Here is a 25,290-nt window from a genome sequence, read left to right as displayed (position 1 = left end):
TAACTTCATTCACGTTCTCCGTTTACAGTGAACGCATTAAAAATCGAAATAAAGGAACTAATCGGCGGGACAATTGAAAATTGAACAATTTTAAATACATTTCTTATTTTATACCCCAATATCACTCGATATCCCAGAAAAATGATGAAATTTCGCGATCGCGTTTCTACTACCTATGAATTTATTGTTTTTTTTTTATATAGTTCAACTGGAATCACAGCACGGCCTTCTCCATCATGTCCCTATCCTCTTTGATCCGCAAGAGGCCAAACTTCGCCAATTGCGTTTCCTAAAACGCCGAAGTGGGGAGAATAGGGTCCGTCTCTTGATTTGCTCAGGCTTACCCCCCAAAAGCAACAGTCAGCTCCTCCGTCTTGTCCTCCTCGTTGCTTACCTGTGTTGCAGGTACGGCTCCAAAAACCGCAGCTCCGCTATCCACTGCCAACCGTAGGCCGCCTTGTCCATCCCACGAATTTGTGACGCAGCTTTGACCACTGCTTCTTACAGGCTGAAGCTAATATAGATCGACTCGGATTGTATATCTAATCATAAATAGATCTATACCCTATGGGGTCTGCAAATATTATAATATTTTACCAATCTGTTACACCCCTTCGCTACTCGAGTAGCAGTTATACATAAATATGATCTGAAATTCTTAATCGTAGACGCCCACTTTTTGGCAGTATAAAATGCGAGACTCAAGCCTATATAGCGCCAGTTTTCGTGGACATTGCCAGTGGTGCGGATCAAATAGTGACTTGATTTTTGAATTATATGTTTAAAGTGTGACTTCCTAAGAATATCGTTTATTGTGAACTTGTGGCGCAACAAAATTATGAAGAAAAATGCTCATTAAGTCGCTAAAATGTTTATTCTTACTTGTGTTTTGCTTGCAATTCCCTCATTCGAATACATCTCGGGATAATCTTGAAAAACGTGCCCATCTTGTGAGACAATCGAACGATAATCTTCTTCTCGAACCGGCTTGGGATCGAAATGTTTCCTTGCGATTGATGGGTGAATCCGCCACCGTGACTATCAATGATGTAGACATGATGACGGTGCTTCGGCGGCGTCAAAGGATTATTGCGGATCGTCAGGCGGCGCGAAGGGAGCCCCTGAAAGTGGACGCCGTTAGGGATATGTTCCACGATGTGGAGCTTAAAATGACGAGGATTCAGCGAAGGATCTTCAGTGCGAGAAACTCCACGAAAAGAAGTGGGCTCAATCAACGCATCCTGCGCCGGCAATTGCAGCGCGTGGAACGCGTCAAAGGAATACTGCAGACCCTCGCGGGAAACCTGGCCAGAAACGAGTGCTTATCGAATCCGTGCAAAAACGGTGGAACTTGCCACGATGCCTACAAGGGATTCCAGTGCGAGTGCCCGGCGGGCTGGCAAGTGAGTAAGCGGGGGCGTCTCTCAAGAGATTATGGGGCGTATTTTCACACGAAAGAGTAACTTACATATATGACTGGAAATGCGTTGGCTTAATTACAATGCAAGTTAGTTACCAAAAGTCACCGTATGAAGAATTCTTGATCATGTTTGTCCGTTTGTCCGTATGGGGACGTCGAGATCTTGGTAAATAAGAGAGCCAAAAATCCGACTGTATTTGACTTTTGAATACAGTTATTGGGGCGTTTCATGGTTAAAGAAGTTATAGAGGTTTGAGGTTAGAATTATCACTCCATGTACATACATATGTACATAGTTCCAGCACAGAAGTTTATTGGGATTAGTAAATTCGTTTATTTTTAGGGTGACTCTTGTGAGGACGACGTAAACGAGTGCTTCACTTTGGCCGGAACAGATCTCGATGGGTGTCTAAACAATGGTCAGTGCATTAACACTCCAGGAAGTTACCGGTAAGTTGACGAGAAGTTCCACGTGCAGGAAATGAAATATGTACCGCAAAATTGCTGTTTTAGGTGCGTTTGCCGCAATGGATTCACTGGCACCCACTGTCGCCTTCGTCACAACACTTGTCTGTTCGGCGGCTCCCGGGAGCTGTGCGGCGAGCATGGCACCTGCATCCAGGCGGCCAATTCCGCTGGCTATGTGTGCATCTGCGATCAGGGATGGACCTGGGCAGATGCCAATGTGACCTCAGCCAGCCCAAGTGCCTGCGTCCGCGACGTGGATGAGTGTGAGCCGCGCGTGAATCCTTGCCACGATGAGTGCATTAATCTGCCGGGAAGTTTTCGATGCGGAGCCTGTCCAACGGGATACACGGGTGATGGGCGCTTCTGCCGCGATATAGACGAATGTGCCTCCGAGGATAATGGCGGCTGTAGCCTCCAGCCACGGGTAACCTGCACCAACACAGAGGGCTCACATCGCTGTGGCCGATGTCCAGCCGGTTGGACGGGCGACGGACGAACATGCACAGCATCGGATTCAAACTCGTGCAACAATGAGGGGATTTGCCATCCGCTGGCCAAGTGCGAGTATGTATCCGACATGGTGGTGTGCACCTGCCCATTGGGCAGCTTTGGACATGGCTATGGTGCCGATGGATGCAGCGCGGACTCCAGTCGACTGCCCTGCGACCAGCATCCTTGCCAGAACAACGGTACTTGCGTCCAGAACGGAAGGGGAACCACGTGCATATGCCAGCCTGGCTATTCCGGCGTTGTGTGCAACTCATCGGATGCGTGCCACCCAAGTCCCTGCCTAAATGGTGGAACATGCCGCCTATTACCGGATGCTAAGTACCAATGCGTTTGCCCACGCGGCTACACCGGCACCACCTGCTCCCATCAGCGATTCTTTTGCGGCGTCACGATACGTGGACCGTCGGGCCAGTTGCATTACCCGCCCAACACAGCTGATGGCGATTATCAGGCCGACGAGCGATGTCCTTTCATCATACGCACAAACCGGAACATGGTGCTAAACCTGACCTTCACCCAGTTCCAACTGGAGGACAGTGCCGACTGCACTGCCGATTTTCTGCAACTGCACGATGGCAACTCCCTGTCCTCCCGTTTGATTGGTCGATTCTGTGGCTCTCGTTTGCCCATGACAAATGGCAGCGTTATCACCACCCAGGAGCAGGTCTTTTTCTGGTTCCGCTCCGACAACCAGACACAAGGGAAGGGCTTCCACGTCATCTGGAATTCATTGCCCTTCTCCTGCGGCGAAACTATTAATCTGACATCGACGCAGACCGGCGTGCTGCGATCTCCGGGCTATCCTGGTCAGGCGCGACCGGAACTCGACTGTCGCTGGCAACTGACGGCGCCGTTTGGCTACCGGCTACTTCTTCGGTTCTACGACATATCGCTGGGCAGCAGCGAAGCATCTGCCGGGAACTGCAGCCAGGACTCACTCATAGTCTACGACTCCGATCGCCAGTTGTTGCGCGCCTGTCAGTCTATTCAGCCGCCGCCGGTGTATAGCTCCTCAAATAGCCTGCGCCTGGACTTTCACACGGATGCCATACGTTCGGATAGCTCCTTTCAAATGCACTACGAAGTGGTGCCGGGCCATCCCGGCTGTGGAGGAGTGTACACGGAGTCGCGGGGTCGCATCTCTGGTTACATGAACTTCGAGGTCTGCCTCTATCTAATCGAACAGCCACGAGGAACGCAAGTTAAGCTGGTGATCGATCGTGTTAGTCTGGTGCAATCGTTGAGTTGTCACTATCTGAAGATCGAGATCTTTGACGGAAGATCAACTGACGCGCCACTTTTGCGACGCATCTGCGGAAGTCACGAGGAAAGTGAACTGGAGCCGATAATATCCATTGGAAATGTGATTCTAGTGCGCTATGAATACGCCTTGAGTGGCGTGAGGCTGAGTAAAAGTTTTGATTTGACTTACACAAGAGGTAAGGCATTTAAAGACTATAGATATGAATATACTTATTCAAGATAAATTGTTTTAAATTTAGCGGCAACACTAACTAATTAAATCTATGAATTAAACTTAGTGGTTTAGTTATATTTTCAAAAAGTGCATTTGAAACAAAGCTAAATGTCATTACTTTTCAGTGTGTACTGGTAACTTTAACACCAATTCCGGGATAATTAGTACACCCAATTATCCGGGTCCATATTTTGATGACATGACCTGTACTTACAACTTGACCGGGCCCCTGGATACGGCTGTTCGAATGAGAATTACTGACCTATCTCTGGGCACTGCCAATAATGAAAATGATACTTCTTACTTGGACGTAAGTGATATTTGTTAACTATTGTTAACTATATATTTACAAACGGATCAATCTTATAGGTGTATTTATCGGCGGATCAAAAGCGGCATATTGTTAAATCAACGGATAACCTCATCCTGTTGTCACATAGCAATCGGGCTAGTCTGGTCTTCCACGGATCCGGTGGAGGTCGTGGAATGCGACTTGAATACAATTTTGTTCCTAATCAGTGCGGCGGATTTCTTAATGAGCCCGGCAGGCGATATGTGACGGCCGTTCGGGGTACATTTTGTCAGTGGTTTATTGACTTCCCCGGTAGGAAAAAGATCTCTATTCATACACTGGGGCCAACTCCAAGTATATCCATATATGATAACAGCACAAGCCCGGGAAAATTAGTAAATAGGTAGATAATTAAAATCTGAAAAAAGAGTAGCTATTAATAATATTATTATTATTATTGCAGTTATTCTGGGTCTGTGGGGGACGTTTTCGATGGAGATCTATTGACGATAAACTTGCATACAAATTGGCCCAGGCTCGAAATTTATTCAATTCAATTTGACATTGTACAACAAGGTAGGAAATATTAATTAATAAATATAATTAATAAATATTAATAAATTAATTAGTAAGTAATTTTTCTGAAAGTTGCCTACTCTACTATAAAAGCAGAAGGAACTTATATATATATATATATGCATTACGTTTCGATTACAATTACTATAGATAGTTGTGGAGGAACCTTCACAGCCCGATTTGGCTACATCAAATCACCAAATTGGCCAAAGAACTATGGGGAATCTCAAATGTGTGAGTGGATCTTAAGAGCACCCTTTGGCCACCGCATAGAGTTGGTGGTGCACAATTTTACGCTGGAGGAAGAGTATAGTTCCACTGGATGCTGGACAGACTGGCTGGAAATAAGGTAATCCGATGCAAAGATATTGCATACGAATTGATTACCTTATGATATTCGATTTCAACTACAGGAATGGCGACTCCGAATCATCTCCGCTGATTGGACGCTATTGCGGCAATGAAATTCCAAGCAGGATTCCCTCATTCGGAAATGTACTGCACCTTAAGTTCAAGTCAGATGACTCCATGGAGGAGAAGGGATTCCTTTTAAGCTGGCAGCAGATGGGAGCCGGATGCGGCGGCAAATTGAGTTCATCCATGGGAACCATTCACTCCCCGCATTTATTGGCGGGAAATCGTGGGATCCTTGCTTGCGACTGGCAGATCATCGTCGCCGAGGGATCCAGAGTAAGCCTGCAGCTGCGGAGCAATGACAACCGTATATGTAGTGGTCAACTGACCTTATACGATGGACCCACCACCGCCAGCAATCCAATAGTGATTCGTTGCAACGGAACGATTGCCAAACCGCTACAGTCGACCGGAAATCGCGTACTTGTGCGTTACGATGTTGGCCATGATGCACCTGACGGCACCGACTTCATGCTGAACTACCAAACAAACTGTCGTGTTCGGCTGGAGGGCCTGCAGGGTGCAATTGAAACGCCCAATTTCCCGGAGAACTATCCGCCAGGCCAAGACTGCGAATGGGATATTCGAGCTGGTGGGCGTAAGAATCACTTACAGCTCATATTCTCCCACCTGTCAGTCGAGAAATTTTCCTCCATCTGTCTCAATGACTATGTGTCCCTTGTCGACATGCTGGACGATCAAACACTCAGCGAGCAGCATCTGTGCACCAACGATGGGTTGGAACCCATCACTACTGTCGGGAATCGGTTGCTCCTTCGCTTTAAGAGCGATTCGTCGGTGGAATTGCAAGGCTTCCGGGCCGAGTACAAGCGCATTGGATGTGGAGAGCACCTTCGGGAATCAGGCGGAAGATTTGAATCGCCGAATGCACCCTTCAGCGTGGACATGGACTGCGTTTGGATTATTACAGCATCGGAAGGCAATCAGATACGGCTGTTACTTCATGAAGTCTACTTCGAGGCGCCGCAGATCGAGTGCCGCGATGCGGAATCTAGTCTCTCCGTATCCGCACCCAGTGGATACAACTCCTCAGTGGTACTGTTTCGAAGTTGTCACGAGGAGACGCAGACACAAACCTTTACCTCGCCGGGAAATGAGCTAGTGATTCGCTTTGTGAGCAGCTCGGCACCGTCTAGGAAGTACTTTAAGGCCAGCTTTGTCCAGGTGCCAGCCAGTTGTGGAGGATACATAAGCGCCAGTAGCGGTGTGCTGACCACACCCGGATTCCACAATCACCAGGACAGCAAAAACGTGGCTAATTACACATCCAACATTGAGTGCGTATGGACTGTAGAGGTATGTTATTAATAAAAATAATAATAATTCATAAAGAGAATTGAATTGAATTATCATTTTAAATTGATTGTCCGATAATTTTTGCAATCTTTCAGGTAACGAATGGGTATGGCATTAGGCCGCATTTTGAGCAATTTAACCTTACGGATTCAGGCAACTGCTCAGTTAGCTTTGTGGAACTAACGAAACTGGAACCGGACAACAAGGAGATATTTCTGGAGAAGACCTGCGGCGAGGACTCGCCAATGATCCGAATAGTTCACGGACGAAAGCTGCGAGTCCGTTTTAAATCCCAGGCCGGAACCTGGGGCAGGTTCATCATGTATTTTGAGCGCCAGTGTGGTGGACGGCTATCCACTGGCGAGGGATACTTGCAATCCCGCCTAGACGAGGAGTGCAGCTGGCTGGTTACATCACCGGAGGGCAGCAAACTGAGCCTTATCATTAATCAGCTAGAGTGCCCTAAATGCAATGCCGTATCGCAAAATTGCTCGGAAGGTCTGCAGCTGCTCAACGATGATGACCAGGTCTTACTATACCAGATGTGTCGCGATCATCCAGCCAATCTTATAGTGCCCGCAAACAATGTGCGTATCCTGACCCACGGAATAAGGCTGCAGGCGCAGTTTAGCACTTTTGAGAACTCATGTGGCGGGAATATCACATCAGCCAGCGGCAGCCTTAGTTCGCCCAATTATCCGGACAGTTATCCGGCCAATATTGAGTGCGTGTGGTCCATCAGGACACGTCCGGGAAATGCCTTGGAAATCACCTTTGAGGCCATGGACATTGTTCGCTCCGAGCATTGCAACGATGACTTCCTAGAGATACGCTCTAGTGTCCAGGGTCCACTACTGGCCCTCTACTGCGATAAGAATCTACCAGAGACTCCCTTGGTGGTCCACTCTGAGTTATGGATCAAATTCCGCAGCAGACCAGGCAACACCGCTGGGGGTTTCCGTTTCCGCTGGACTTACGGTACGTTATCTTGACCACTGGAATCTATTTATTATTACTTATCACAACCACTCGCGCAGTGCACAACAACGAGATTAATAGTGGCATCAATGGAACAATCGAGCCTCCTCCGCCGCTTTTCGTTAGCAACGAGGATCAACCCTTCACCTGGCGCCTTTTTACGGACTTCAAAAAGGTTTTTGTCTTGCAGTTTGAGGAATATATTTCAGGCCTCATAGTAAGTACGACAGCTTTCCAATGAAAAAAAAAAAGAATTCAAGGCTATATATTCATACAATCCTTCCAGCTCTTTGATGGCTATGATGATAACGCTTTGGCGGTCAATATCCCCGTCAGTCCATGGAGATTTACCTCCAGCAGCAATGTGGTCTACTTAAAGACGGTGAATGACGCACTTACTCATTTTCGACTTAAGTGGGGCGTGCTGGATAGCAATTTGGTGGCGAGTAATCTCAGCTTAACCACCGGTGGTTGTACAAAGGAGCTGACGTTAAGCCATCATGGCGACATTGAGTTAAGTTCGCCGGGATATCCGCACGGTTATGCACCCAATTTAAATTGCGAATGGACCATAAGGTCACAGTTCCCTTCACATCATATATACGCCCATTCAATAATTGTGGATCTCGAGGACTATCCCGCCTGTAGTGCCGATTATCTAAGCATTCAGAGCTCACGTGACCTCATTAAATGGAAGAATGAGCTGCACGCTTGCAAGGCTTCACAGATTGCACCAGTTCACGGAACGCCATATCTAAGATTACAGTTCCGTAGTGATGTATCCATCAACGGCACTGGATTCCGGGCGAAGCTACGTACATCCTGTGGCTCCAATATGACGGGCATTGTAGGCACTATTCCGCAGGAAAACCTCTTTGATGAGTGTGCCTGGCACATCGACGTCCGACCAGGACGAAAAATCGACATTGCAATTAATTATAATAATATGCCGCCAATAGCAGTGTGTGAGGCATACGGTCTTATCTACGATGGTGTGGATGAGCATGCATCTTTGCTGGAACATACCAGGTTTGGCAACCAAATGGGCATTAGAAGAACACAATTCCGAACAAGCGGCTCGCACGCCTACATTAAATATCATATCGGCCGTTCAAGAATAAACGGCCTTTGCCTTTGGAATCTCACATACCGAGAGTTTAACGAGTGCAATGGCGAGATTCAGTTGAACCAGCAGGCTCCTAACTATACGATTATGTCTCCGGGTTATCCGTATCTGCCGCATCCTCACGCGGAATGCACGTGGTTGGTGATGGCGCCGCCAGGTGAGACCATCGCAGTCGATTTCGATGAGCAATTCGAGTTGAGTGCCCGCCACTGCGACAAGGAAAATGTGGAGTTCTTTGATGGCGCCACCAAACTGGCCCGCCTTTTGCTCCGCACCTGTCGCAAGCCGCAGAACACGGTGCGCACGACTGGTAACCTGCTTCTCGTCCACTACCAATCACAGCTCAATGAACCTACTGGAGGTTTTCGCCTGAACCTATCACTAAGCACATGTGGTGGACAGTTCAGTGCATCGGCTGGCTTCATCAGCTCGGAGAACTATCCTCATTTGGGTGGCTATCCCAAGCCGTCGGTGTGCGAGTATAGCATTCTCTTGCCCAAGAACGCGTTCATTCGCTTAAACATCACCGATCTCCACTTGCCATACGATGCGAATGGAACATCCAGCGATCGCCTGGAAATTGTTGACTATGAGGATCGAACGCAAAAACTAATGGTTCTGGATGGCAGGACAAAAACATCCATTCTCTTTACTCTAAACACAAATGCGGCGACCATTCGCTTCGTGGCCGTCCAAAATGTGAACAATTATCGAGGCTTTAAGATAAGATACGAGCGGTATGTGGGAACTTGCTCGAGGGATATAAATGGAGCTTCAGGGGACATCGTAATTCCCCCAATGCCGCAGTCGGTCTGGCTTCGATTCTGTCGCTTAAGGATCAGTGTGCCAAAGGGTCAACGGGTACGTCTGAATCTTCTCAATCTGTCTAATATTCGCGTTGTCAAGCGAAACGACACAAACCGGTAAGTACGGAAATAAATAAATTATAAAAAAAAAAACAAATATAAATATAATGCTAGAGCTAGCTCTTTCCTAAAATAAAACTATCAGATTTATATCACTATTAACCTTAATACAATACAAAACCTATTTCAGATCCTTTATGCAAATCGGTCGATTGGAAAGTATGGCTCACTTCTCCTTCTACAACGACGCCAACTCACTATCCAAGATCGCCGAATTCCGGATCGATGGTGGCTACAACGGCAGTGGGATTATTGAGTCTACCGACAACTATATGCTCGTCGTTGTGATGACCAACCAGTTGGATTTAAGTGCCACGCCGCTGAGAGCTCGCTACAGTTCCAGTGAACCAACAGTCTGCCCGCCGAATATCGGAGATCAGGCCACGGGCTCAATTTCCATCCAAAGTCTCCTTCAAGTACCCGGCTACCATTGCACCATTAAATTTGTGGGCACTGACAGTGCAACGCTCACCTTCAAGGTGGAAGAGTATCTATTCCAAACAGCCGGCGGCCCAGCAGTTGTGTTCAGAGACGACATTACGAATATTCCGGTCAAAGCGATGTACGCTAATGTGACCAATAGTTTCGTCTCCGTGGTCACCTCAGCTGGAAGTGTAACGCTGCTGAACAGCAAAAATGTCAAATTGCGACGCTTCCGGGCCACATACAGGCGACACAATTGCGGCGGACGTTTGCAGGCGGCTGAAGGAGTTACCATCGAGTCACCGGATCTGTTGACAACACTGAATGATGCCTACGGCGAAGTTGAGTGCCTCTGGACGCTGAGCAACAGCAACGGCTATGTGCTGGAGGGCAATGTAACGCTAACGGATCGTTGCGATCGGGAGTACATTGTGATCTTTAGCGGACAGTCGGAAGTGGGTCGCATATGCCGGGGTATGGCCATGAATAGCACGCTCCTGGAGCGACCATTTTCCACGATACTCTACCATTCGGAGAGCCGACTCGCTCAGCAGAGTAAGTTCATCCTGCAAGCATGGAAATCAGTCTCTTCTGGCAATGCGATTCGCATTGACCACCGACCTTCGCCACCGGTGACGATTAGTAGCAAGAATTACTTGGAGAGCAAGCAACGCATATGGGAGTTTGTTACCAATGATGGTCTATCTTTGAGGCTACATTTCCTGGAACGAATCTTCATTGTGAGCTCACCTAACTGCTCGACCGATCGATTGACGGTGGAGCGTTACGATCAGACGACAGAAGAGTATATAGAGGTGACTAGCCTGTGCGGCAGGCAAGCAGCTAACGATATTCTGGTGCCATCCGCCCGAATGCGAGTGATATTCCAAACGAACTCTAATATAACGGGCGACGGTTTCAGTTTCCAAGTCATTCCCAGCTGTGATTCCGTACTGCTGGCCGGAGCAGAGATCCAAACCCTGGCCAGTCCCAGTTGGGCGGCGTTCCGCGGAAGGCAGTTCAATTGCAGCTACACATTCTATGCGCATGACAACCACCAAGTGGTGGTCAGTGTGAGGACCAGAGGTCGTCCGTGGGCGTCGTATGCCTGCAGCAGATCCTACTTCGAGGCTTATCGTCGCGGTGATGGCAATGGAGTTGGGGAGGAGAGCATTGGCAGGCTCTGTCCCGAGTTCGAGGTGAAGGGCAATGGTAGAGTTCGATTGCGTTATGTCTCTCCATTGTCGCGTTGGTTCGAAATGCAATACCAACTAATACAATGCGGTGGCAACTACAGCACATCCTTTACTCTGCGCCCGCCGCAAAACGAGGATTCTAGTGTATATGCCCACAATACGTTATGCGAATGGAGGATCACCGCGCCTCCACAGCATGCCGTCGTAATAGAGTTCAAGTATTTTGATATGGAGTCCAGCAGAAATTGTGGTTTCGACAGTCTAACCATCTATCGTGGCCATGTGGTCAGCGAGGAGCAGAGAACGGGCCTACTATGCGGCAATGTGACCAATCCTGAGACTATCATCGTTAATAGCAACGAAGCTCTCATTGTTCTGACCACGGACAGTTCGAACAGTTACCGGGGCTTCCTGGCCAGTGTGCGATTCACCCCCAATTGCAACGAGCATGTGGCTTTAGACCTGGAAGTACCCCGCATGAGCGTGATGCGACAATACGTTGTCAATATTAGCGAATCACTGTTGTGCATATTCCAGGCCAGCGCTCCGCCAGATTATCGCATTTCTTTGGAGGTGCGCAAGCTGCAGCTTGCAGACGATGTCGTCTGCCGTACCTGCAGCTATTTGGAAATCCACGACAGTAAAGATGTCGAAGGCCAGAATCTTGGCAGGTACTATGGTGGCACAAATGGTAATGAACCCTCGAATAGGACAAAGGTGTTCAGTTCCTTTTCGGACATGTCGTTCAAGTTGATTGCAACTACCGGACAGGCTCAGAAGAACATCAGCTTTGAGCTTATCCTGCAAATGGTGCGCACTGTATGCGGTCAAGGGGAGTACGACTTGCGGTTAAATGAGGTAGGATTTCCTGAACAAATTATGATGAAATGACTCCTTCACTGCGTTGCAAACTTCTGACTGAAATAAATGTACTCTATACCCATTTTTCTTACTTTTTCCGACAGACTATAACGTTGGGTATGCAGTACGACAACAGCACAAGATTCTACGAGGGAAGTATTCAGTGTCTCTGGATAATCAAGAATAAAGGAGATGTGGAATTAGAATTCCGGAAGCTTCGCCTCAAGGAAATATCTCAGGGGACAGGCAAATGCACGGACTACTTAAAACTGTCCAAACCCTATGTAATATAGATAGTTTTATAAGAAGTCACCACTAATAAAATCTTATTGCAGTTCTCTAGATCATATTGCGGACAACACGACAAAAGTTTCAAGATAGTCGAAGAAGTCAATGAATCCAACTTGCAACTGGCTTTCCACAGTGACGGCCTCGAGGAATCGCAAGGATTTGAAGTAATCATACGCCGAAAGTCAAGTATGTTGTAATCCCTATTTGTTGTTTAACAAATATTTCAAATATTTTCCTTACAGCGTGCAATCGAAACTACACGGAGTTGAGTCAGGTGATTGATACCAGCAATCTTACCAACTGCACGGATTATATCCGAGTTCCAAGAGGTTACAGCATAACGCTATACGTGATGACTGTGCTGTTCGATAGTTTCGATAATAATTATTTTAGGGTATGATTTTCAGTTTTTACGATTTAAGAGAATATTAATTATACACTTCGCTTTCGCACAGGTAATAGATGTACAGTCGAACAAGACCATATTCACCAATTCGGACATACAATGGGAAACCAAAGCTATGATTACATCTACCAACGAGCTGCGTCTCGAAAGCCGTCAAGTATCGTCCCTCAAGTTCTTCTACTTTTCCACCAGCAACCAGTTTCCTGGCGGATGTGGTGGTGATCTAGCCGTTGGTGGGTCGGTGGGCAGCTATCTGGAGAATCCCTCCTACGAAGGACGCAACAGCTCATTGTGCACTTGGAAAATATCCGTACCAGCTGGCGGAAGTCTGAGATTTAGCTTCGCAGGTTATATAATCCATGATCCATTGATTCATGTTGCAGTACTAATTGCTTAACTTATAGAATTCAACATGGGCTCGGAGAGCAATTGTGATCTGGATAATGTGCGATTTTATGACAGCGTTGTTGACGACCAAAGACTTGTGAAAGCAATATGTGGATCAAGAATTCCAGATATGTTTACCATAGCCAAAAATAACGTTATTATAGTTGCTAAAAAATCTCAAAACTTTGATGGATTGGGATTTAGGATGGATATAATAGAAATTGGCTAAAGTCTTTCAGATTTATTTCAGAAAATGCTTCGTTTCATGATCACCGATAATAAACAGGTTATAACTAATCGAATATAATACATTTTAATTACTCATGTATTTCGATGCGCTTGTGAATAAAAAGCTATTCCAATATATATATGAAAATATTACTTTTTGATCTCGACTGTAACAAGAGAGAGCTCAAAACTCGACTATCAGATACCTCTTACTCTACTAGGGTGCTAGAACGAAATATAAAACATTTCGTTGATGAAAAACAAATGCCATTAATTTCTGGAGCTCATTATTTTTTATTTCTTAATTAAGTATTACAAATAATTAATACATAAATATTTCAAATAATATTTAATCTGGTATAGCAACCAAACATCTAGCAACCTCTGCTGACACTTCCATCTAATTATATTGACCTTAGCCCGTTTCAGATTACATTAAACTGATAACCATCGTTTTTCGAAGCACGAATTTTAACAACTTTTTGTTTAACATGTTTCCATTATATGATTTTTATAGGCTTATTTGGACAAAGAATTGTTAGAGGTTCTATGGTGTAATGGTTAGCACTCTGGACTTTGAATCCAGCGATCCGAGTTCAAATCTCGGTAGAACCTTGCATCTTTCCTATTTTATTTTGAATTTATTTATATAATTTAAAAAAATGTTTTTACAACTGCATTTGAATTTAAGTCCAAAATTCAATTTTCGTGCATATAATTATTGATAAATGTACTCTAAAGTTCGACTTAAGATAATACTCAAAAGATTTTTCTTTATAATATCAAAATATAATATCAAGAGTTATAAAACTATTTTTTGTTTTTATTTATTTCATTCGTAAAAGTGATTGCAATAAGCATTACACTATCAGCTTCGCTCACTATTAGCAGCTAATCTTTGAATTAGATTCGTCTTAAATTTAGTCGAAGCTCATGACCTTGGAAGCAATTTGCAATATCAGATACATTTGCGCCTAAGTATCCACATTGTGTTTATGCTATTTAAAAGGCGCGCCATGACAACAAGAGTGAAAGTAAATTAAATCAATTTAGTTAAATGAAAGCCAGCCGGCATGTATTTGCTAGTGAGGGAGGTAAATATGTACATATATATATAGGCATACATATGTACTATTTATAAGTGGAAAACAAAAATCAGCTGCTTGCAGTTCGAGCCCCCAACTAGGGAGACTAGTTTCCATGCCCGTCCACGTCGCCTGGTTGCTATTATTCAGTCAAGAGCGAGTCGAGTCGTCGAGCGGATCTGGACACCAGTCAGCCAGAAATACATTTTCGCGAATAGAAAAGTGTAGGAAAAATCAGTGAAAATATGTCAATTTTCTCCAAATCACTGCTCTTTCGTGGGGGTAAGACTGTATAGCGTATATATGAAGCTCTTGTCATGCCATATGGTTATTTCTAAATGACTTTTCAAATAACAAATATTTATAATTATATTTTCTTTAATTTGAAAAAAAAATAACGCTTTATAGATAAGAAAATAGGAAATATATCTACTCTATGTGTATGAAACATGTGCATTTCTATTTCTGAACACCTTGAAATTTTTAAATATTTACATAATTTAAAGTAACAAGTAACGTGAAAAAATTTGACAAATTCTCTTTAAATACATATAAATATGTGTCTTAATTATACTACAAAATCTTTTAAATAGCCAAATAAATTGCTAGAATAAGACTATATATTTTCGTACTCATTCGCAGTGGGAGGACGCCACTATAGCGCAGCGGCTCAGGCTCAGCTGAGGGAGATCCTGGGCACCCAGCTGGCCGGGATTAAGGATGCAGGCACCTTTAAAGCAGAGCGAATCATCACATCTTCGCAGAGCACTCAGATAACCGTGCAAGGTAGCGATAAAAAGATACTCAACTTTTGCGCCAACAACTACTTAGGACTGGCGGTAAGTGAACTTGTTGCGATCCCAGTGATGTCCACCTACAAGCTTTCTCTAACACCACCAGAACAATCCGGAGATCGTGGAGCACAGCCAGAAGCTGTTGGAGCAGTATGGCGCTGGTCTGAGCTCAGTGCGGTTCATTTGCGGCACGCAGGATATACACAAGCAGCTGGAAAAGAAGATAGCCCAGTTCCATGGGCGCGAGGATACCATTCTGTACGCCTCCTGTTTCGACGCCAATGCCGGTATCTTTGAGGCCATCCTCACACCGGAGGATGCGGTCTTCTCCGATGAACTAAATCACGCATCCATCATTGACGGCATCCGTCTGTGCAAGGCGAAGAAACAGCGCTATAGGCACCGGGACCTGGGCGACTTGGAGGAGCAGCTAAAGGCCAGCGATGCTCGCCTCAAGCTGATCGCCACCGATGGTGTTTTTTCCATGGATGGCAACATCGCACCACTGGCCCGAATCGTTGAACTGGCTAGGAAATACAATGCCCTGGTGTTTGTGGACGAGTGTCATGCTACGGGCTTTTTTGGCGCCACTGGACGTGGCACCGAGGAGTATGACAATGTCATGGGTGAGGTGGACATCATAAACTCCACACTGGGCAAGGCTTTGGGTGGTGCTTCCGGTGGATACACCACTGGACCCGCCGAGCTAATCTCGTTCCTGCGCCAGAAATCCCGGCCGTATCTCTTCTCCAACACTCTGCCGCCAGCTGTTGTGGCCGTTGGTCTGAAGGTAATGGACATGCTCCTCCAATCCAGCGAGCTCACCCAGCGCGTCCAGAGCAACACGCAACGCTTTAGGCAGGCCATGACAAAGGCTGGATTCACCATAGCCGGCGAGAACCATCCCATCTGCCCCGTTATGCTAGGTGACGCTCGTCTTGCCTCCCAGTTTGCCGATGAGATGCTAAGTTAGTTGAAATCTTAATCATCCCTTTATCTACATATATATTTAACTAATATTAAATTTCAGCCCGTGGCATCTATGTCATCGGATTTAGCTATCCGGTGGTTCCTCAGGGAAAGGCACGCATCCGTGTTCAAATCTCCGCTGCCCACACGGAAGCCGAAATCGATCGGGCAATTAATGCATTCATTGAAGTCGGTCGCTCTCTGAAAGTAATCAAGTGAAAAATGGAAATCAAATGGAGTCCAGTATTTTGAATATTGCATTTATATTAAACGAAACTGCATTTATCTACAAACGTTGTAGTAGTACTTATTCATCATGAGTTTTCCAATCCCCAAAAACAAATTAACTCAGAGGTGTTTTTGTGTTTACGGAGTTGCTTTATTTGGTTTATAATATTAACTAAAAATCATTTACTAAGTAAATAATAGACAGTTGCAGCTGGATTTAACTCAAGCTTGGATTGCACTTAATCGAACACAAAACGTACGTATGTTTGCATTTAAATCAATAACAATAATTCGAGTCGAGTAACAAATAAACATAAAAATAATTAAGGAAGCGTGTTGGGGTCGACTGGCCAAGTCACTCAAGGCATATGGCATTAACTAAAGTGGAATTAATAAAAAATCTTTATAATTCTAGGGCCAGTGCATGAGATGACTTAAAACAAAAGGAAACTTTTACAAAGCGTGAAATGTGAGTAGATTGGGCTAAAAGTACCGAGGTGTACATATTGCGATGACTATGAAATACTTTGGTTAGTGTTGTGTTTGCACGACAATGGTTAGATGCAATTCAATTCGATTAAAATCGTTTGTGATTATTTGTTGACCAGGCCGCGAGCTTTGGGATACGCCGAAGCTGGCTTCTTTGCCGGCAGACGGCCCGTGGGCGGACGGCGGTTCGAGTCCAGATTTGAGGCGGCACTTGGCAGCCCCCGGCTTGACTTAATGTTGCGAACATTGGGTATGGAGCTGCCCACAGCGACGCCAGCACCTGGTCCAGCTCCTCCATTGGCATTCGCGTTGATAATGTTCTCTAGACGGCTGCGCAGTGAGTTTGTGTGCGAGTCCACGATGTCTATATCATCTCCGCCCGTTTGCATGGCTTGAGCGAGCACCGCCTGCAGCGAGGCGGACACCTTAGGCGTACGGTACTCCTGGGTGGTGCGACACGGCATCTCCAGCTCGTAGTTCACGATGTTCTCGCTCTTGAAGCGTAGAGAGCTCGGTGAATTCGATTTGGCTTCCTGCAGAGCGTATTCGGAGGTGGGCCTTCTGCGCTGAGGATGCGATACCGGTCGCTTGCTGCTGAACTTGCCATCACCACCAGGAGGCGTGGGCAGCGACATCGAAGAGAATTTCCATTCCTCCTGCTCCTCGTCATACTTGGCCTGCGTGTACAGGCGCTGCTTGACCTCGATGGGCACAAAATTGTCGATGATAAGAAGCTGGCGTTTTAGCTCCTTGACCAGCTCGTTCTGAGCCATCTCGAGCTCCCTAAGATCCTGGTTGTGGTCGGACTTGCAATCGTTGAGTTCCTGCTGAAGAGCCAAATATTTGGCGTAGCATTTGGAGAGCTTGCGCTTCTTAAGCTCCACCTCTTGTTCAAGTGAAACATTTCGTTCGCGAATTTCCAGAGTAGTCTCCTCCTGCAGTTCCAGCTGCTGTTGGATCTCAATTTCACGCTTCTTGCGCTCAGCGATCTCCACCAGCTTCTTCTCCAGCTCTATCTGGCGCTCACTGTACGTGTCCAGCAGGTTTTTTCCGCCGCGAACAAGTTGACCCTCCAATTCTGCGAGTTTGGCTGCCAGTTTTGAGTTCTCGACGCGCTCCCGTTCCAGTTCCTCGTTGGACTTCGCCACCTCGGCCTCGTTTTCCTTATCCGATTCGGACTCGGCACCCTCGGGATCGCTGTCATCCTCCACCGGCTGCTCAATTGTTGAAACCTGCAGAGAGTCTGACATCTCTTTAGTTACGGTCTCCTTTTTGGGCTTCTTGACGCGCTGCTTCTTGGCCGTGACCTGCTTTTCACTGCGTTGCTGCTGTTGCGGACCTATTAGCCGCTTGAGTCGCTCAATTTCCTCTTGGTACTCCTTCAACTTGGCATCCTGTGGATCCTCATTCTTAATCGGCTGATTCTGGATGGACTTGGCCCGCGAAGCGTACCGCAGCGTTGTAAGCGTTTCGTTATAATTGTAATTGGATGGTCCAATGTTGGCAATCATAATGGTCTTGGAATTGCCACCCAACGAATCCTGCAACAATCGCGTCAGCTTTGAGTCACGATACGGAACATGTGGCGAACTTTCGGCCAGGGCGGAGATCACGTTGCCCAGCGACGAGAGTGCCAGATTAATCTTGCTGGCTTCCTTTAGCCGCTCCGCTGATGCTCCTGTCTTGGACTGCCGCTCACTGCCCGCCAAATCGATGAGATTCAGTTTGCCCACTTTGATGGTGTTCGTTTCCGTATCGCACATCTCGATTTTGATCATGAAAATGGCGTGGGATCTGCAAGTAAACGATAATTAATTAACTAAAGTTTATCCTTATCGAAAGCCTCGGATTCCTGATGAAATGCGAGTATTCGTATAGCCTGTTTATACCGAAACTTACCTTGAACTATGCTCATTCATGTTGGTGAATCCCACTGTGCGGTTCTTGTTGCCCACCTGCATCACTTTGATCATATCTTCGACACTCTTGCAGTTAATGGCGTGCAGATTGGGCACATAAACGCCCGATCCACGTTCCCGCACCTCCAAATGCTTAGAGTTGGGCTTTAGCAGATCGCGCAGCTCCTCCATATAAATCTCTAGGTAGGATACATCGACCAGAAACTGGAAATTCTCGGTGCGATTAATGTGCAGCCAGATCTGTTCGAATGTGCGCGGTATTATGCCCATCAGTTCGTCATTTCCGCGTACTCCCTCCATTGTGAAGGTTTTACCAGTGCCCGTTTGTCCATAGGCAAATATACATCCGTTGAATCCCTCCAAAACGGAACTGACTAGGGGAAAGACCACTTCATGGTAGAGCGTCGTCTGCGTTGCACTCGCATCATAGGCGGCATCGTAGGTGAAAACCTTGCGCTGCTCCTTATTGCCATCGACCACATTCTGCAGCTCCACAACGCCTCGATTCGGATACACGTTGACCACCTCCGGCGATCTTTCCGAGCGTTCTCTGTTGCTCATGGGCCTGCATCGGACCACCACCTGGACGCACTCGTTTGGCGTCTGGCTGCTGCCGGTGCCAGGTCTCCTGCTCTTGGCACTCATCTCCAAATATCCGGAGATCCACAAGGTCCGTGTTAACTGTGCTCTTTTCTGTGGTGGTGACTCAGGCAGCTCCGCCTCAACAAAAACAAAGTCGAGTAGCTGTGGCGACCGAAAACAAATGACGAATAAAATCAATAATTCCCTCCTGACGCAACCTTCTGATTTGGGCACTTCTGTGCTCGATTTGCACGCACAATTTGAAGCTAGTCAGCCACTTGAGCTAATGAGCAAATCGATTTGGCAATCAACTGCTATTACCTGTTATTTTGAAGCCAATTACTTCACCTTGAATTCGCTTTTTTGTCTCAGCTGCTGTTAACTTTGTCTGGCTCAAACGTGCAGTGTGCCCAGGCTGACCAACGTTGCACCACCAAATGGAGCGAAAATACGGTACTCCCAATTCAATACCGCGCAATTCAAAATGGCAGAGAAATGAGCACAACACTAACTTACCACCCAGTTTAGTAGATAGTAATTGTTTTTTGGTAATAGTATACGCAAGCAGATAATTACGATATATATAAATACATCAATATTTATTGAAACTATCTTTTTTTATTTTTTCTTTAAAAGTCACGTTTACTGCTTTTTGATTTACCCGAACTCGATTTACTAGAGCCAGTTTCGCCCCGCTTACGTTTATTTAGAGGATTTCGTGGATCGTAGGCATCGTACCAATCGTCGCCCTTTTTATTGGCATCCTTAGCTAAAACCGGAGTCGTACTATTAAAATTTAAGGTATGCGACAACCAATCGTCGCCGATTATTTCCTGTTCTACTACGCGATCGTCTATATCCTTCGGTTCCGATTCGCCATCATCAGAGCTTGACTTTTGCTTCAAGTTATCCAGTTTCGTTCGGAACTTGGAGAGTAGGCTCAATGTAAATGCCTCTCTAAAGTTTAAAAAAATTGGTAAAATCTTTGAAAAGAATAAAATTTATATATATCCCACCTTGACTGTCCCTTCGGTTGAAGCTTTACTTTGGCGGTGTACTTCTCCTTAGACTCTATAAAATCGTTAATATAATGGTTTTCGCTGGACCCCTTGATTTCATTGGACTTTGCTGCTTTCTCTTGTCCATTAACTAGTTTGTCTTTGCTCTGCTTATCCATTTGATACTGCTTTTTCAGAGAAGCGATTTCCTCACGGATCTTGGATCTAAAATACATAAATTATATGACTTGAAACATGATAAAACCTATTTAAGTATAGCTCACTTTTCCTCCGAGACTTTTCGACTTTGTTCCTCCTCCCGTGTTAACAAAACATCCTCGTCATCCTCAGAATCAGACTTTTCCTCCACTGGCTGAACTTTTTTGTCTGCTCCACTCTTTGATCTCTTAGACAGTTTCATTTTGATGAGATCCGAACTAGCAGTGGACGGTTTATCCTTGACACTGTCCTCAGGGCAATCGTCGGACAAGTGCTCCTCGATGTCGGCTTTTTCTACTTTGGGTACACGAATGGGCTCCTTGCTGAGTTTTGGATCATCTGTGACGTCGTGCAGGGATTTCGCCTTACCGGCGTTCTGTTTAACATAGACGTTGGTCTCCTCCTCGTCACCTTCGGCTTCTTCGCCAAAAGAAAGCAGTCCGAAGTTTCTGTGGATTATATTGAAGCGTTAGCAATGCACTACAAGGTATTTAGAGACTTCAGTTTAAGTGTATGGTAAATAAATCAATACGTTGCAGATACGCCGCATTATTATGCCATCATTCATTGTTTTCACTTAGTAGTATGTTAACAATTTGGTTTCCGATTTAGAACGTAAGTCTTACTTGACTCCTTGTCGCTCCTTCTTAGTCTTTTTGCTCTTCGTGGAAGGTTGGGAGAGAATACGAGGAACGATATCATCGAATGGGTTCGAGAGGACTTCCGTAGAAACGATGCGATGTGCGTGCATCGGTCTTTCCTGGTGGTCAACAATGCCATCTTCCAGCTTGAGCATGTTGTAGATGGTATCGCCGGTGATCTTTCCAAAAAGCGTGTTCTTATTCTGCAGCTCCGGTGTCGGAGCAAATGTGAAGAAGAACTGTGAGCCATTGTCATCCTTTCCAGAATTTGCCATGCCGACGAGGCCACGACGCGTGTACCGGAGTCGGGAGTGGAACTCATCCTTGAAGGGCTGTCCGTATATGGACTCGCCGCCGGTGCCGTCGCCATTCGGATCGCCTCCCTGGACAATAAAGCCCTTGACCAGCCGGTGGAATTCGGTGTTCTTGTAGTAGCCCTCTAGGCAGAGTTGCACAAAGTTGCGGCACGCCTTCGGACACTCCCGTGCCCACAACTCGATGTCTATGTCGCCCACAGTGGTCTTAAGGAGCACCTTTCCCGACGTGGGTGGTTCTTGGATGTAAATATTGCTCATTTTTTAACAAAAATCAAAACAATCTCAACGGCAGTGTGACCGCACTCCACGCTTTACAAAATACCAACAATTCCTCGAACACTTGTTTTTTTTTAATATCGTTAAAAAAATTTAATAAAATTATAACAATTTAAATTTATATCAATTAATGGTGTAAAGCTAGTTTGATTTTATTTTTATTCTAAGGTTTCATATCTGTAAGCCTCCATTGGAAATGCTATAAGCTCTCATGCAAAGGAATTAAGTAAAAACCTGAAATTAAACATACTTTTAAAAACTATGTAGTCATTGAAATCCCAAAACATTTTTTTACGCTATCCCTTAGTTAATATTAAAGACTACTTTATCCTGTTCGATTATTTTCGTTGCTGTAGACATTTAAAATTCGTTACTAGGCAACCGTATCGTTTACATATCAATAGTTCTTTTTACTTTTTACCATTGGTTATTATTCACAATGAATTTCAACGACGATCCACTGGCTGAACTGCTCAGCGATAATAGCCTGGATAATGACAACTTCTTTGAGACGCCAGCGGGAGTGGGTCACAAGAAGCCAGCCAAATTGGCGAAGCCCAAGGGAAAACTGGAGGATTTGTTTGGGATTCAGGAGGAGACGGAGGCGGATGTCCAGGGACAGGGAACGGGTGCCAGAAAGACACCCAATGCCATCAGCACGCCGAGAATTGTGAAGCAGAAGCCATCTATCTCACTGGATGATGATCTGGTCGAGGACGATGACTTGGGTTTTGATCCCAAACGACCCAAGAGTGGCGGCACCAAAAGGAGCCTTTTCGATGATCTGTTGACCAGCAACGCGGAGCCCAAGAAAAACATTTTCGATGAGATTCTGGCGGGAGATGCCGTCAAACGTCCGGCCACTAGCAAACCATCCATGTCGCGCCAATCCACGGACACCACCACGGACAACTCGCAGGCGAGGCCCAAGACTTCTACCGGCAGAAGAAGCTCAGCGCAATCGGCCACCATTAATATGAATGCCGATCCGTTGGGCCTTTTTGGCAGGGATACGAATGCTACTGTTTCGGGAATGTCCACTCCCGTTTCGAAAAAACGGGGAACTACCGCGGATTGGTTGGGTCTGGAGCAGGAGCCGGATCAGCGACCGATAACACCGAAAGCGCAGACCGCCAAGGCGCAGCCCTCAAGTGAAAGTCCTTCCAAGAATACAGCCGACATCCTGCGCCTGCCCGACTCCGATGAGAACGGTATGGAGCAGGAGGCGGAAATGGCCGCCGTGCCCGCCCCATCCGTCGTCACTGCCGCCACCCAAAATATCCTCATGCTTAGCAATCTCAACCTGGAGAGTAACCATAAATTCAATGCCCTGCAGCAGCAGGAGGCACAATTGGTGATTGCCGCCCAAATGAAGAGTCAAGAGCGGACTCTATTGGAGATGCAGCGTCGCCAAGAGGATCAGGATCGAAAGTTTCAGGCATTAATCCAACAGCAGCTGCAGCGACAGCAGCAAATGGAGGAGCATATAAAAGGCCAGCAGGAGCGGATCAACATGCACCTCCAGCTGATGATGTCGCAGCCAGTGCGTGTACAGGATGTGGTGTCCACACCGCCGCTCGTGGAGAAACCGGAACCGGAACCGGAAAGGAAGGAGCACCACAAGGCGACCAGTCAGGAACAGGAGCATTTGCTTCTGCTAGAAATGGATGCCAAACGCAATCTGCTGGAGAAACAGCGACTCGATGAGCTGGTGGCCAACATGAAGGTCAACTATGAGCAGGAGATCGAAATGATAGATTCTTCATATAAGTAAGTTTTAACCAGCTGCTGAAATAATAATGCAAATGAGTAAGAGAATTTAATTTTATGTCCAGAAAACAAATCAAGGTGCTGGAGGAGCACTTGTCCGTCGTAGAGAAACGACTCAAGGACGAGAATAGCGAGTTACGGCAGTACTACATCGAAAAACTGGAGAAGCAGAAGGAGGACTATGTGGAGCAGATTTCCAGCCTGCGACAAGATCATGAGGATGAGGTGCGCAAGCTGCGTCAATCCCACGAGCTGGACCTCGAGGGTATTCGTCAGGCTAAAATGGTGGAGTTGTCGGCGGTGCAGGATCATGGAAATTATCTGGACACATTGCGTCTGGCGTCCAGCAATCTTCAAGAACTTCGTGACGGGATGAGTGACAACCAGGAAAGGGAACGGCAGTTGGAGGCGCGAGAACGTCGCCTGGCCGACCAGGAAAGGCGTCTAAAGATGGACGAGGAGACGGCCGACGATGAGAAGCGCCGCCTGATGGAACTGGTGAGCACCTTGGAGCTGCAGCTGGGCCGTTTGTCCAAGGAGTCAGCCGAAGAGAACTGGCAGCTCCGTCAACGAATGTCCAGCTTGGAAGCGGAGCGCAAGGCTTTCGAGCGCGAAAAAGAATTCCATCGCGAGCAAATGCAGCGGGACGAGAAGCGTGTGGAGGATCTTAAAGCACTGCAGCTTGCGGAAATGGAACGACTGCACCACGATCTCCAGGAGGAGCGCAATCAACTGACAGTGGAACGCCAGCAGATTGAACTAAGACAACAGCTCAATGAGCACGGCGACCCAGACAGAGATCGCCGGGAACTGGAGGCCCAACTGCAGGTGGCACGCGAAGCCATTCGGCGGGCGGATGAGGAGCGGGATCGCTACCACAAGCTGCAGCGCGAAATGGAGCAGCGCAAGCGCCATCTTCTGGATAAGGAGCACGCCCTAAATCTCAAGGAGGACGAACTGGGCCAAGCCACCGGCGCCTACCGCCTAGCCACTAGTCGCCAACACTTGGCCGAGCAGAAGGCTAGGGAGGCGGACCAGCTGCTCCAGGCCAAGCTTAAGGTCATGGCCAAGCGGGCCCAGGAAATCGCGGAAAAGGAGGCACAGCTGGCCCACGAACGAATGCTGGTGGCGCAGGATCGTATGGCTTTGGTCAATCTGAAGAAGCAGATTTCTCGCAGCAGGTGTGCAATCTGCAAAATGGGTGCGGAATCGGCGGAAATCGCCCAGCGAAGGGCAAATGTAAATCCCACAGCAGCCACCGATCTTCAACTGCCTCAAGTGACACCCAGTCATGCGGAGCTGCTGCTTAAAATGTCCCAGGAACCGGGACAGGTCCAGAGTGACATTGTGGATCGAATGCTGGACGAAAACATCGAAGCCTCCTACCGCAGGATGTACAATGCGCCCCCCAGTAGTTCAATCGATGATCCCGACTATCTATTGACGTTAGCTGGTGGGCTGGACGACGACTCCAAGGTGGCCATGGATCACGGCCTGAATGTGGACGAAGCATTTATGTAGATATTGTGGAAAAATTTGTGGAAGCACAAATAATAACAACTGAGATAAATAAATGTATTACTTGGCAATTAGTATAAGTTTTATAAACAAACTATGAAGATACAAGATTACATATCGCTCGAAAGTTAAGTATTTTGTTATTCGTTAGAAACTCAATAAATTTGAATTGATGGAGTGAAACCCGGC

At 46.5% G+C, this 25,290-nt stretch overlaps 5 protein-coding genes and 1 non-coding gene across 7 annotated transcripts; 4 read left to right on the top strand and 2 right to left on the bottom strand.

The window, feature by feature from the left end:
* The first annotated feature begins 626 nt into the window (after positions 1-626).
* Positions 627-13,431, top strand: Cubn2 (Cubilin 2). Its single transcript, NM_168477.3, has 17 exons — positions 627-1,403; positions 1,764-1,870; positions 1,934-3,837; positions 4,001-4,185; positions 4,245-4,570; positions 4,631-4,743; positions 4,894-5,092; positions 5,157-6,474; positions 6,570-7,452; positions 7,512-7,669; positions 7,739-9,501; positions 9,635-11,981; positions 12,089-12,268; positions 12,320-12,461; positions 12,518-12,669; positions 12,731-13,028; positions 13,086-13,431. Exons 1-17 carry the CDS (start codon positions 849-851, stop codon positions 13,295-13,297), a joined length of 10,842 nt encoding a protein of 3,613 aa, NP_729748.3. The 5' UTR covers positions 627-848; the 3' UTR covers positions 13,298-13,431.
* Positions 13,432-13,839: 408 nt separating this feature from the next.
* On the top strand, positions 13,840-13,911 carry tRNA:Gln-TTG-1-1 (transfer RNA:Glutamine-TTG 1-1). Its single transcript has one exon. It is a non-coding gene; the product is annotated as a tRNA-Gln (tRNA).
* Positions 13,912-14,520: 609 nt separating this feature from the next.
* Gcat (Glycine C-acetyltransferase) lies at positions 14,521-16,434 on the top strand. Its single transcript, NM_140252.2, has 4 exons — positions 14,521-14,663; positions 15,024-15,220; positions 15,282-16,143; positions 16,206-16,434. The coding sequence occupies exons 1-4, from the start codon at positions 14,627-14,629 to the stop codon at positions 16,361-16,363; spliced, it is 1,254 nt and encodes a 417-aa protein (NP_648509.1). The 5' UTR covers positions 14,521-14,626; the 3' UTR covers positions 16,364-16,434.
* Positions 16,435-16,506: 72 nt separating this feature from the next.
* On the bottom strand, positions 16,507-19,768 carry Klp68D (Kinesin-like protein at 68D). Of its 2 annotated transcripts, none has more exons than NM_079305.3 (3): positions 19,684-19,768; positions 18,761-19,524; positions 16,507-18,655 (listed from the first exon to the last, which is right to left on the bottom strand). In NM_079305.3, the coding sequence occupies exons 2-3, from the start codon at positions 19,423-19,425 to the stop codon at positions 16,966-16,968; spliced, it is 2,355 nt and encodes a 784-aa protein (NP_524029.2). In that variant the 5' UTR covers positions 19,426-19,524; positions 19,684-19,768; the 3' UTR covers positions 16,507-16,965. The 2 variants fall into 2 exon arrangements, with proteins under 2 accessions (NP_524029.2, NP_001261726.1); NM_001274797.1 differs by having other exon boundaries at positions 19,711-19,768.
* Positions 19,769-19,963: 195 nt separating this feature from the next.
* Positions 19,964-21,868, bottom strand: CG10907 (uncharacterized protein). Its single transcript, NM_140251.3, has 4 exons — positions 21,206-21,868; positions 20,645-21,028; positions 20,379-20,585; positions 19,964-20,319 (listed from the first exon to the last, which is right to left on the bottom strand). The coding sequence occupies exons 1-4, from the start codon at positions 21,793-21,795 to the stop codon at positions 19,992-19,994; spliced, it is 1,509 nt and encodes a 502-aa protein (NP_648508.1). The 5' UTR covers positions 21,796-21,868; the 3' UTR covers positions 19,964-19,991.
* Positions 21,869-22,098: 230 nt separating this feature from the next.
* Positions 22,099-25,170, top strand: twy (twitchy). The gene is made up of 2 exons (NM_140250.1): positions 22,099-23,583; positions 23,649-25,170. The coding sequence occupies exons 1-2, from the start codon at positions 22,253-22,255 to the stop codon at positions 25,102-25,104; spliced, it is 2,787 nt and encodes a 928-aa protein (NP_648507.1). The 5' UTR covers positions 22,099-22,252; the 3' UTR covers positions 25,105-25,170.
* Positions 25,171-25,290: the final 120 nt, after the last annotated feature.

The sequence above is a fragment of the Drosophila melanogaster genome, chromosome 3L (genome assembly GCF_000001215.4).
Source record: "Drosophila melanogaster chromosome 3L".
NCBI lineage: Eukaryota > Metazoa > Arthropoda > Insecta > Diptera > Drosophilidae > Drosophila > Drosophila melanogaster.
The sequence above is the reverse complement of the archived record's forward strand: the minus strand, read 5'-3'. Positions and strand labels throughout refer to the sequence as shown.